The 10,978-nt window shown below is 42.1% G+C and overlaps 1 protein-coding gene across 1 annotated transcript; it reads left to right on the top strand.

Moving 5' to 3' along the window:
* The first annotated feature begins 1,159 nt into the window (after window positions 1-1,159).
* KRT18 (keratin 18) lies at window positions 1,160-5,012 on the top strand. Its single transcript, XM_042454113.1, has 5 exons — window positions 1,160-1,372; window positions 1,579-1,743; window positions 2,494-2,619; window positions 3,528-3,751; window positions 4,772-5,012. Exons 1-5 carry the CDS (start codon window positions 1,175-1,177, stop codon window positions 4,887-4,889), a joined length of 831 nt encoding a protein of 276 aa, XP_042310047.1. The 5' UTR covers window positions 1,160-1,174; the 3' UTR covers window positions 4,890-5,012.
* The last annotated feature ends 5,966 nt before the right edge of the window (window positions 5,013-10,978 follow it).

The raw sequence follows: 10,978 nt of genomic DNA, 5'->3' as shown, positions 1-10,978 counted from the left end.
TCCGGACTCTTAGGACCCATGCATCATTTAAACAGCATACCTCCAAAGAGACCCGAAGCAGCTTTATTTTGGCAGTCTGTAACAGGCCTGTATTTCACTACCAGATAAAATCTTAATGGGTCCTAGTTTTGGAGACAATTTGATTGACAATCTCTGTTTCCAACTGAATGCAGCCTTTGGGGCGGCAGCCATTTCAGGCAAAGATGGTGCAACCTATAGAACCATTTTGGGGCATTCCTTCCCTCATAACAATCAAAGCATAGAGGGGAGTGCAAGTAGGTATATGGATCCCATACCTTTCAATTGTCCTGATTTGCCAGGAACAATTCCAATTACTCTTTTTCAGCTGCATTTAAAATGCCCGAGCTCTTCTCCTCCTACTTTCCCATTTTGTTCTCAGCCTACTTCAATTGCTGCAAACAGTCCAGTACATCTGGAGGACTAAAGCACGGGAAGGACACCATGTCCCATAGCTATGATCATGACAGATGGATAGCCTCCAATTCTCACTTATTTCCAATAGTTACCTATACATTTGTCCATATAAAAAGAGAGAGAAACACTCTTTGCTGGCGATCTCACACAACCGACTACCTGATATGATGGCAGAGTGGTTATTCTTATGCAATCAGGTTTTGAAAAAAATTCAAAAGAATGACAAAAAAGAGTAGTCTAATATCGTTTTACCTAATGGTTCCAAGCCTATAAGTTAAAATGTATGCCCATGTTCTTTCCCAAGAAAAGGTGAATCTTGCAACCAGTATAAATTATGCCAGCTAAGCAAATTGGCTGGATTTCTCTTGATTCTGCCTCATTCTGCCATGTAGCATTGTGCATGGCTGAATTTATTTTGACTTCTCTAATAATCAAAGAGAGACAAGGAACAATGAAGAGTACTGAAAACCTACTTGAAACTGTTGGAAATTTTAGTTAACTATTTCTCTCATTTCTGAAATCTCAGCTGGCCTTATCCACCCAGTTTCAAACATATCTCAAACATACAGTCCTGTGGGCTTCAAATCTTTTTTTAATTAAATAATCAGGGAGCAGAACCTTGTACCCAGCTGTGCCTCTTCTGCTCTAGGACAGAATCACAGCATGTTCACAATCCTGCCTCTTTCTCTTTATAACCCACTGTCATTGACATACATGCTATGGGAACCCATGGCTTGTCATGAAGAGCTCATTCCTTCTTTTTGTCTTGTCACCTGCTAGATTTGAGGCTGAACTGGCCATCCGTCAGTCAGTGGAGAATGACATCAATGGCCTCCGCAAAGTCATTGATGATACCAACATGACCCGCCTGCAGCTGGAGTCAGAGATTGAGGCCCTCAAGGAAGAGCTGATGTTTATGAAGAAGAACCACCAAGATGTAAGTTCTCTGCTACCTCTGAGAAATGAGGCGTGAAGGCAATGACAGGGGTTTGAGTGGGAAGAGAGCCAACTCTCTGGAGCACAAGGGGCAAAGGACAGTCACGACTGGTACATAAGACTTTTGCCCCCTCAGCTGCTTCTCCTCATCTTTACAGTAGCTGTTGGCTCATTGTGTTTCTCTTTCCATCTCTCTTTTCTCCTTAGGAGGTCAATAGCTTGCAGGCCCAGATCGCCAATTCGGGGCTGACAGTCGAAGTAGATGCTCCAAAAACACAGGATCTGGGCAAGGTCATGGCTGAAATTCGGGCACAGTATGACAACCTGGCTCAGAAGAATCTCGAGGATCTGGACAAGTACTGGGGACAGCAGGTAAGCCAAAAGAGGTTTTGTGATTTTTCCTAGTATATCACTTTCTGGGTTCTGTGGGTCCCAACTATAATTGAATAGTGCAAATTCAATCACAATTTAAATCCCAATATATATATATTTTAGCAACAGTATAACAAATTATATATTTAGTTTGACACACATGCACTGTCCCAAGCAGGTGTCAGTGCAGAATTTGATTGTAGGTCTCTTCTGTCTGTACTGCTCAGTAGAATTGCAATATCTGGATGCAATCTTAAAGACCTAAATAATAATAATAATAATAATAATAATAATAATAATAATAATAAATCGATGCAAGTCCAACATAGAAATTCCACTATAAAGAATCCACAATTTTGTTCCATCCTAAATACATAACTGAAAATTATTGGGTTTTTTTGTTGTGTGCCTTCAAGTCATTTTGGACTTATGGTGACCCTAACGTGAATACCTTATTCAAGGTAAAATGGACCTGCTTGTTAGCCCTGGCAATTCCAGCTCTTTCTCCCTTTCTGAACTCTACTAGTCAGTGCAGCCCCTTCTTTAGGGTTTCCCCATCCATTGGGCCAAATCAGTTATTCATAGGGATTGCACTAGGATGGATGAATGTTCTCCCTCCAGTACTATGTTTCCTATAGCTTTTTTTTTGGGGGGGGGGGGGTGTAGTTATCAGTGGAGATGGAATTGTCAAAGATGTTAAAACGTCCAGGTAGTAACACTTGCCATTCTTTCTTCACGCCTTTTCTTTAGATCTCAGAGAGCACAGTCATCATCAGCCAGAATACCAAGGAGATTGAGACAGCCCGTGGCACCATCACTGACCTGCGCCGCACTGTCCAGACACTTGAAATTGAACTGGAGTCTCTGCGCAACCTGGTATGATCCAAACTGGGGTTGGAGGGGAACACTCTCTTTCTCATAGTTCTAGTACAAATCAGTCTTGGAAACCCATATACAGTACATAGTCATACAGCTAGCTACCATTTGACAGTGATGCTTTACCTCTGCAGGAAGGTAAATGTGTCTATGGATGGAAATCTAAGCTCTCTGATGAGAGATGCTCTGTGAGATGAAGGAAATTCCCTCTGCAGGATTAGAAGCAGGGACGAGGAACCTGAGTCCCTCCATATGAAGCTGGACTCTAATGCCCAGATTTCCACAGCAGTATAAGGAATGAGAACCACTTTACAGTAACATCAGTCACAGGTTCCCCATTCCTATTTTAAAAGGCACTTCCCCTTACTTATTTATTTTTAAAATATCAATTTTCAAGTTTTTAGAACAGTTTTCAGAATTGAAACCTGGTGAGTTTTCAAGGGCAGGGTAGAGGAAATTGACCTTCACTGTGAACTTGAGATGATGTGGGTAAGGCTAGGAAATTATCCTTCTGCCTTAAGGTTACAGTCTCTTTAAGTAAAGGGTTGTAGAGGTTTGTAGAGGCAATATATTGCCTAAGGCTAGGGGTGAGTGGATGACCATTCCAGACTAACATGGCTATGCCTTTGACTTCTACCTCAGTGGAATGGATTATGATTTCCAAATACAGGAAGACCTTGGTTTAGCAGAAAGGCATCAGGTTGTTGCACAAGGGACTAGATGATACCCAGACATGATGACACTGATAATTTAGGAATAAAGCAAAGATGCTTGATATGGAGGTAAAGGATGGTGCGATGGTCTAGAAATGTCATGAAAAACAAGAGGGTTGTCTTAGAATGGGATTATCTTGTTGTTTTTTTTTAAAAAAATTAAATTATTTTTTTGGGGGATGTCTCCCTCTGCAGAGAGCCGGTTTGGAGGGTAACCTACATGAAGTGGAAGCCCGCTACGGTCTGCAGATGGAGCACCTCAATGGGCTACTACTGCGGACTGAGGCTGAGCTGGCGCAGTTGCGGAGTGATGTCCAACGCCAAGCAGATGATTATCAAGCTCTATTGAACATCAAAGACAAGCTGGAGGCAGAGATTGCAACCTACAGACACCTTCTGGAAGGAGGGGAAGAGTTAAGGTAAGCACTGTCCCACTTTTGCATCCTTTGTCCACCAGAAGAAATAGAAAAGTGTTGTCTCCCAGTCCACATATTCTAGATATCACTTACTCAGGAATGGGTCTGAGGGAGTGCCTCTTTGTTTCTCAGTAAGCTGTATACCAAATTTGTGATGGAAGAAAAAAGCTGCATTTCTTAGTTGAAATAAAATTGGAGGCTTGACTCTCAAATATATCAGACAAGCTTGAGTAATTGTCCCACTTCAAAATGTTGCTGCCCCACTTTTAATTTTTACAACCACTGTCATCTTGCCCCAGCATACCTTGCTGCCAAATCTGCTGAAACTGAAGGGACATCTTCCTCCCCATATCTCTATAGGGAGCTTGAGACTTGTTTTCAAGCTGAATTGTTCTCTGTCGCCTCCAGAAAATGCAGTTTAGCTAAAGAACAAAACCCAACATGTGCAAAATGGAAAAAACAGGGCTGGAGGCAGAGGGGTGGTGAATTCACTCCAGGTTTTAACCCAGACTTTAAGGAGTTGTAAGGAAATAACATTGTTTGAATTAGAACCAATTTATTTAAGAAAATTCATTGTTTAACCCAATGCATGTGTCAATTTTAGACATAAAAAGGTTTGGGAAGAAAAGGAGGAGGAGGAATCAGAGGGCCTGAACAGACAGGCCAAAATAAAGCTGCTTCAGATCAATTTGGAGGTATGCTGTTTAAATGACACACGCATCTTAAGAGGCTAGAAGCTGTGCCAAAGCTGTGTGCCAGTCTTTAGAACTGGAGCGTGGCTTTGGCGTGGCTTCTTAGGATGCATGCATCATTTAAACAGCATACCTCCAAAGTGACCCAAAGCAGCCTTATTTTGGCCTGTCCATTCAGGATCAGAGTCTCCAAGGCTCATGGCCCTCTTGAGCAACTCTCACACAACCTTGGGGGCCCCACCATTTATTAGCCACTGACCTAGACCACTATGAATGTCCACCTGCTTTAATGTGAAATTGGTGATAATTTCTCTTCCATCTGTCCCTTCAGCTTGAAAGATGCCTTACTGGAAAGCACCATGCAAACCACTCAAAAGGTCCACACCACCAAGATTGTGGATGGCAAAGTGGTGTCAGAGACAAGTGAAAGCAGAATCCTGAAGAAATGAACCCGACTTATGTGGCAGAAAACACTTCCCAAAGCATCTGAGATGACAAATGGTGAAGGATGGTGCTGAAGGGGGACTGAAGTTGGTCATAATGCAAGTCAATAAAAACATTGCTAAAAGGAATTGTGTGTTCAGAGTGTTAATTCTATCGTTTCCTCAAACTGCCATTTGTTTCACAGACTATACTTTGTGTCCCTGGGTGCTGCAGTGAATTATGGACCTTGTTCAAAGGTTGCTCTGGTAAACCTGTTAGGCTTCATTCATTTTATTTGTAGTACTTAATGGGCCTAAAACCAATTGTTAGTCTCAGTGAGTACATCCATTGAATCAACAGGAACTTGGGAAGCCTAAATACCATAAAGACATCAGATTCTGTTTGGTCTTGGAAGCTAAGCAGGATCAGCCCTGGTTAATACTTGGATGGCAGACTGCCAATGAATCTCAGGTGCTGTAGGCTGTATAAATCAGAGGAAGAGACTGATAAAACCACCTCTGACTCCTTGCCTAAGAAAATCCTGAAATTCATGGGCTCATCATAAATTTACAGGCAACTTGAAGGCACATACAGACACATACACAGGCCAACATTTATGTAAGTCTCATTAAGTCAGTGGATCTACTGTAGTTGGGACTAACAGTCTTACACTGCTTAATATAATAAAATCTCAAAACTACACAAATGCATCCTATTGGCTAACATGAATTTTGGCAAGGAATGAATGAATGAAATGGTAGAAAAGAAGGCTTAGTAAAGAATTATTCATTACACGTTGCTCTGTAGCTAAAGATCTCAGCACAGCATAAATAATCAAACCAAACTAAACAAAAAAGCAATAAAGCCAATAAATCAAAATCCAATATTACTTCAACAAAACATTTTCAAAATAGAAGAAACAATCCCCTAAATGAGTTGGTCAAGCAAGGCTTGTCCTATCTGTATTTTTACAAGAACCCATGGAGGCAGGTGGGGGATGTCAGGGGGGCAGTAAATCTGCTCAGGGTTTTAATCTTAACTTTTAAAGGAGCTATCCAGGTTGCTCATACTATTCAGGGAACAAGGTTCAGCATCTTGAATAAAATACCTCCCAAAGCATTTTGCATAGGTCGGATTTTGAATTTGAATAATATAGGCATCTCTAGCTTAAAGCAAAGAGGGTGTTACTTCCACATTAGGAGAGGATGGTAGTGCCAAGGTAAGGGCCTCCATCTTGAGTGGAGGATGCCCCTTCTTTCCACAATGTGCATGGACAAAAGCTGAAAAAGTTGGACACACTTCCATAGCTGATGAGCAGCCAGGTGCATTCGCCTCTTGCATTCACCCAGGGAAGAAGTGGGGAAGAAAGAGAAGCCTCACCAACTATACAGATGGGAGAGCTGCACTCCAGCAGCCTGTCGGTGGGATCTCAGTCAATGTCCACTCACACAACTCCATAAAAACCAGCTGATTTATTATAGCAGGAGCTTTTGTGACTATGGCTCACTTTCCTCAGATGCAGGAAGTATTATTTGGAGAGAGGGAGAAATCTAGAAAAAGGTTGGTGCATGTGATAACAGCTATCGGAGGAGGTTTGCCATTGCCTTCCTCTGAGAATGAGAGAGTGTGACTTGCATGAGGTTGCCCAGTGGGTTTTCATGGCTGACCAGGAACTCATACCCTGGTCTCCAGAGTCATAGTACAATACTCAAACCACTACACCACAATGTCTCTCTTATAATAGCCTACAGGCTGAAAAAGATCATCTTGGGTTTTTAAAAGATGGCACAGGTCTCCTTAGAGCCCTTGTGGTATAGCAGGAGATTTCACACAAGAATGAATTATTTTAAATCAAGATTAGGGCCAGGAGAAGGCCACCCAAAGGCAGTATTTTGGCTGCTGCTAAGAATGAGTGGGATGTGAATTACAGACAACTACCTCAGGAGTTCTGCTGAACATAACTCATTTATCTTGTGAGGATCTTAGTAAGGTTTACCTGAACAGGCAAAACTTTCCATAGATTCAAGCCCAGTTTAATTTGGGCAAGAGCAGATGCTGTTTGGATTACTCCCTTTAGCCTTTAAAATAACCTGAGTTAGTACAGATGGGGAGGGAGTTAGCCCTTTGTGTTCACTTGGATAAGTATGTACTAATAAACCTGGGCTGCACTATGGGCAACTTTGTAGGATTGGAGGGAAACATGTCTGTAATCCCACCACACTCATTGGATGGCTTCCTCAACAGCCAGATGGATTTGCAGTTCTCATGGAAAATAAGAGGCAATGCTACCCACACACCCTATTTCCCATATGAATACCTGGGATGTTTGTGGCAGTGGAATTGGGAAGGGAGAAACAGGTGACCCATGGCTGTTTGTTAAGCCAAGGTGGATGATGTCTTCCATGTCAGTGTCATGATGAATCCACTCTAAGGTTTGGTTTAAACTTTAAGGCAGTTATCAAAGACATTGACCACTATCTCTAAATAAGTTCAGCACTTGTAAAATTTGGACTAACAACTGGAATGGATTCACTGCCCCAGAGATTGCTCACCACTAGAAATAGATTGATATCCATGGGAATTCATGCTAAAATATAACTCTCAAATGTGCTGCTGGATTCCCCCTCTTCCTTTTTCTTTTAATGTTGCAACTGACCAACATAGCTATTTCTTTGAAAGTCACCACCACTGTAACTCATCCCTGATTTCAAACTTGGTATTTAAGCATAGCTTAGCTCACTGACAGTGCATGCAAAAAGAAAAAAGTGCATATTTACACTTAGGCCTGTTACAGACTGCCAAAATAAAGCTGCTTCGGGTCTCTTTGGAGGTATGCTATTTAAATGATGCCTGGGTCCTAAGAGTCTGGAGGTCGCGCCAAAGCCACACTCCATTCCTAAGCACCGGAGTGCAGATTTTGGTGCAGCTTCCGGATTCTTAGGATGCATGCATCATTTAAATAGCATACCTCCAAAGAGACCCAAAGCAGTTTTATTTTGGCAGTCTGGAACAGGCCATAGGTCTGTTTAGGAGAGATTTCTGTCTGAAGTCTTGGAGAGATAAAACAGGGAATGTATTGTGCCCTCTAGATGCTTTCCAGAAATCATGGCTAATGGTGAGAGATGTTGGGAACTGTGATCGATATGAATGGTCAAAGTTGCCCCACTCCTTCTCCAGACCAATGTGAAAAACATTTGCCTGTTGGTGTGAAGGGAAATTTGTCAGTGAAGACATTTTAAGGTCAAGGAAAATCTTCTAAAATCCACTTGGACAAACAGTTGGCTAGATGAGATGATGCCGATCCTTCAGGCAAGAGGACGAATGGCAGAAACAACTGGTAATACCTCTTCCATGGGTTGCTGTTGGTAGTGAATCTGTTCTGGCTGCAGTCTAACATTTACAAAAAGCTACCCAATGTGTTGAACCTTGTCTGCAAAACAATTTTAGCACCTTGGGTAGCTTTTTACAATTTTGGACAGAGTCATACAGCAGATTTATTGACACTGAAGCCACAAATAATCACAATGGGTGGTTTCTAGAAAGCATTTCCCATACTAGTTGTGGCCATCACAGATGGCAAGAGGTAGAAAGGAAGCAAGTGACCTGCTTCCTTTGCAAATACGTTTTAGTAGAATTTCTACTGTTGCCAGGGAGCTGGACTTGATGACAAAGGAGGTCTCTCCCAGTCTGAAATGCTGCAAACAAAGCTGGAGAACATATGATAGCCCTGTTTAAATACTTGAAGGGATGTCACATTGAGGAGCCTGTTTTCTGCTGCTCCAGAGACTAAAACACGGAACAATGGATGCAAGCTACAGGAAAAGAGATTCCACCTCAACATTAGGAGGAACTTCCTGACAGTAAGGGCTGTTCGACAGTGGAACACACTCCCTTGGAGTATAGTGGAGTCTCGTTCCCTGGAGGTCTTTAAACAGAGGCTGGATGGCCATCTGTCGGGGATGCTTTGATTGAGATTTCCTGCATGGCAGGGAGTTGGACTGGATGGCCCTTGTGGTTTCTTCCAACTCTATGATTCTATGATTCTATGGAAGAGAAAGGACCATACTCAATCCTAGAGACAGAAAAGAAGATCTGCCTAGGAATATTTCAAGGTGGGCTTGAAATATTTCCCACATACCCCTGGGGATCAAAACCAGTCTGGGAATCCTAGTTGTAACAGAACCTCTTAGCTTTATCTCAGAGCTGCATCAGAAAGGATTCCTTTCTTTCAGTGTCACACAAACACCATTTATCATTAAAGGACAATTACAATGGCAGACAGTAAAGGATCCTGCTGGGGGCACTTTATTGGGAGAATGGGGGCCTGAGCCTAGATGAGAGACATTCCAGTCACAAAGTGTAAAGCCATGGGCAGAGCTGATGTGTGAGTTCAATAGCAGATAGAGGGCTATCTATATGAGTCAATAATCTGAAGATTCCTTGCATTGCCAGGAATGCAAGCTCCTGCAGGAAGAGAGGAACGTAAGTCAACAGGATGAAGGGCACTGATGTAGACCAGATGACTGTGCGTGAGCGATGGCAGGCAGACTTCAGTGAGGGATAGCTGCAACTGTCACATGGTCTAGTAAAAATGTAGGTTGCCAATGATTTGGTTCAGCAAGTATACAGTACTGCATTTTTTGTTGTTGTGTGTCTTTATTTTTTATTTATTTCCAGGATTTATATCCCGCCTTTCTCTGCAATAGGATTCAAGGTGGGTCAAGTCATTTCTGACTTATGGAGACCCTAATGCAAACCAGAGTTTTCTGGGGCTAAGAGTGTGTGACTTGCCCAAGGTCAGTCAGTGGCTTTCCAAGGCTCAAGAGGGAATCAAACCTTTTGATCTCCAGAGTCATAGTTAAACGCTTAAATCACTACACCACACTGGCTCTTGTATATTGTATCACTATAGTATTATTACACAATATTGTTTTTGTTGTGTGCCTTCAAGTAGTTTCTGACTTATGGCAATGCTAAGGCAAACATATCAGAGAGTTATCTTGGTAAGGTTTCTTCAGTGAGGTTTGCCACTGCCTTCCTCTGAGGATGAGAGCATGTGACTTGCGCAAGGTCACCCTGTGAATTTCTATGGCTAAGTGGGGATTAGAACCCTGGTCTCCAGAGTAGTAGTCCAATGCTCCGACTGCTACACCATGGTGGTGGCTCTCTCATTACACAATATATTAATATTAATATAACATTTGGTAATGGAGTTGTGTGACACGGGTCGGAACTGGAACACTGGCACAACCCTTCTGCGTTCATGGTCTGAAGCATGCATGCAGTAAAATAAGGGTTCAGTGATCTGCAGACTGGCTTTATGCAGTTTGCTTTGTAGAACTGCCTTTTTTATTTTTAAATAATGGTACAAAAGGTCCTAGCCTACAGAAAAGCCTTGAAATACATATGTGGTTTAGGCTCATATAGGAGACGACAGCCAGTAGAGTTGGCTCTCCATATTCATGGGTTTTGCATCCACTGATTCCACCATGTGGCCTGATTTTTTTTTTTTTAAATTGTAAATTCCAGAAAGCAAACCTGGATTTTGACATTTTATATAAGGGACACCATTTTACTATTCCACTGTATTTAATCAGACTTGAGCATCCATGAATTTTGATATCCATGATGGGGCTTCTAGAACCAAACCCTTGTGGATACTAAGGGCCTTCTGTATCTGTATTCTAGTATCTCTGTAGGCAACTTACAGCGATGGGTGTGTGTGTGTGCACTGTCCCCAAGACTTGCCAAGGGCTGCAAACATCCCACTGCTACTCCCCAAGGGTGTTCTGCTTGGTGCTGGTGTTATAGGAAAATATCATGGTAAAGACTGCCATTTCTTATTCAAAAATAAATCACATACCCCCAGTGTGCCTTGTTTACACAGAGAATAATACTTCCAGGAGTTTTGATCAAGCAAAATTGTAAGGTTGTACATTTAGAAGGCTAGGGTTTCCGAGGATATGAAAAAATATGGATACATTTCTACTGACTGAGTGATCAATTGATCGATTAATTGACTGAGAGAGAGAGAAAGAGAACGAGAGAGAGAGTGAGAAAGAGTGCAAAAACATGGGTCCCTGCCTTCAAAGAGCAAACAATCTAAAATTTAGCA

This window comes from Sceloporus undulatus, chromosome 2 (genome assembly GCF_019175285.1).
Source record: "Sceloporus undulatus isolate JIND9_A2432 ecotype Alabama chromosome 2, SceUnd_v1.1, whole genome shotgun sequence".
In the NCBI taxonomy this organism is placed as follows: domain Eukaryota; kingdom Metazoa; phylum Chordata; class Lepidosauria; order Squamata; family Phrynosomatidae; genus Sceloporus; species Sceloporus undulatus.
This window is presented reverse-complemented; position numbering and strand designations above follow the sequence as displayed.

Coding starts and splice junctions, on each gene's coding strand:
- KRT18 (XM_042454113.1), top strand. CDS start 1,175: ATGAAGAGCTCATTCCTTCTTTTTGTCTTGTCACCTGCTAGATTTGAG. Junction 1,373..1,578: donor TGAAGAAGAACCACCAAGAT/GTAAGTTCTCTG, acceptor TTTTCTCCTTAG/GAGGTCAATAGCTTGCAGGC. Junction 3,752..4,771: donor GAAGGAGGGGAAGAGTTAAG/GTAAGCACTGTC, acceptor CTGTCCCTTCAG/CTTGAAAGATGCCTTACTGG.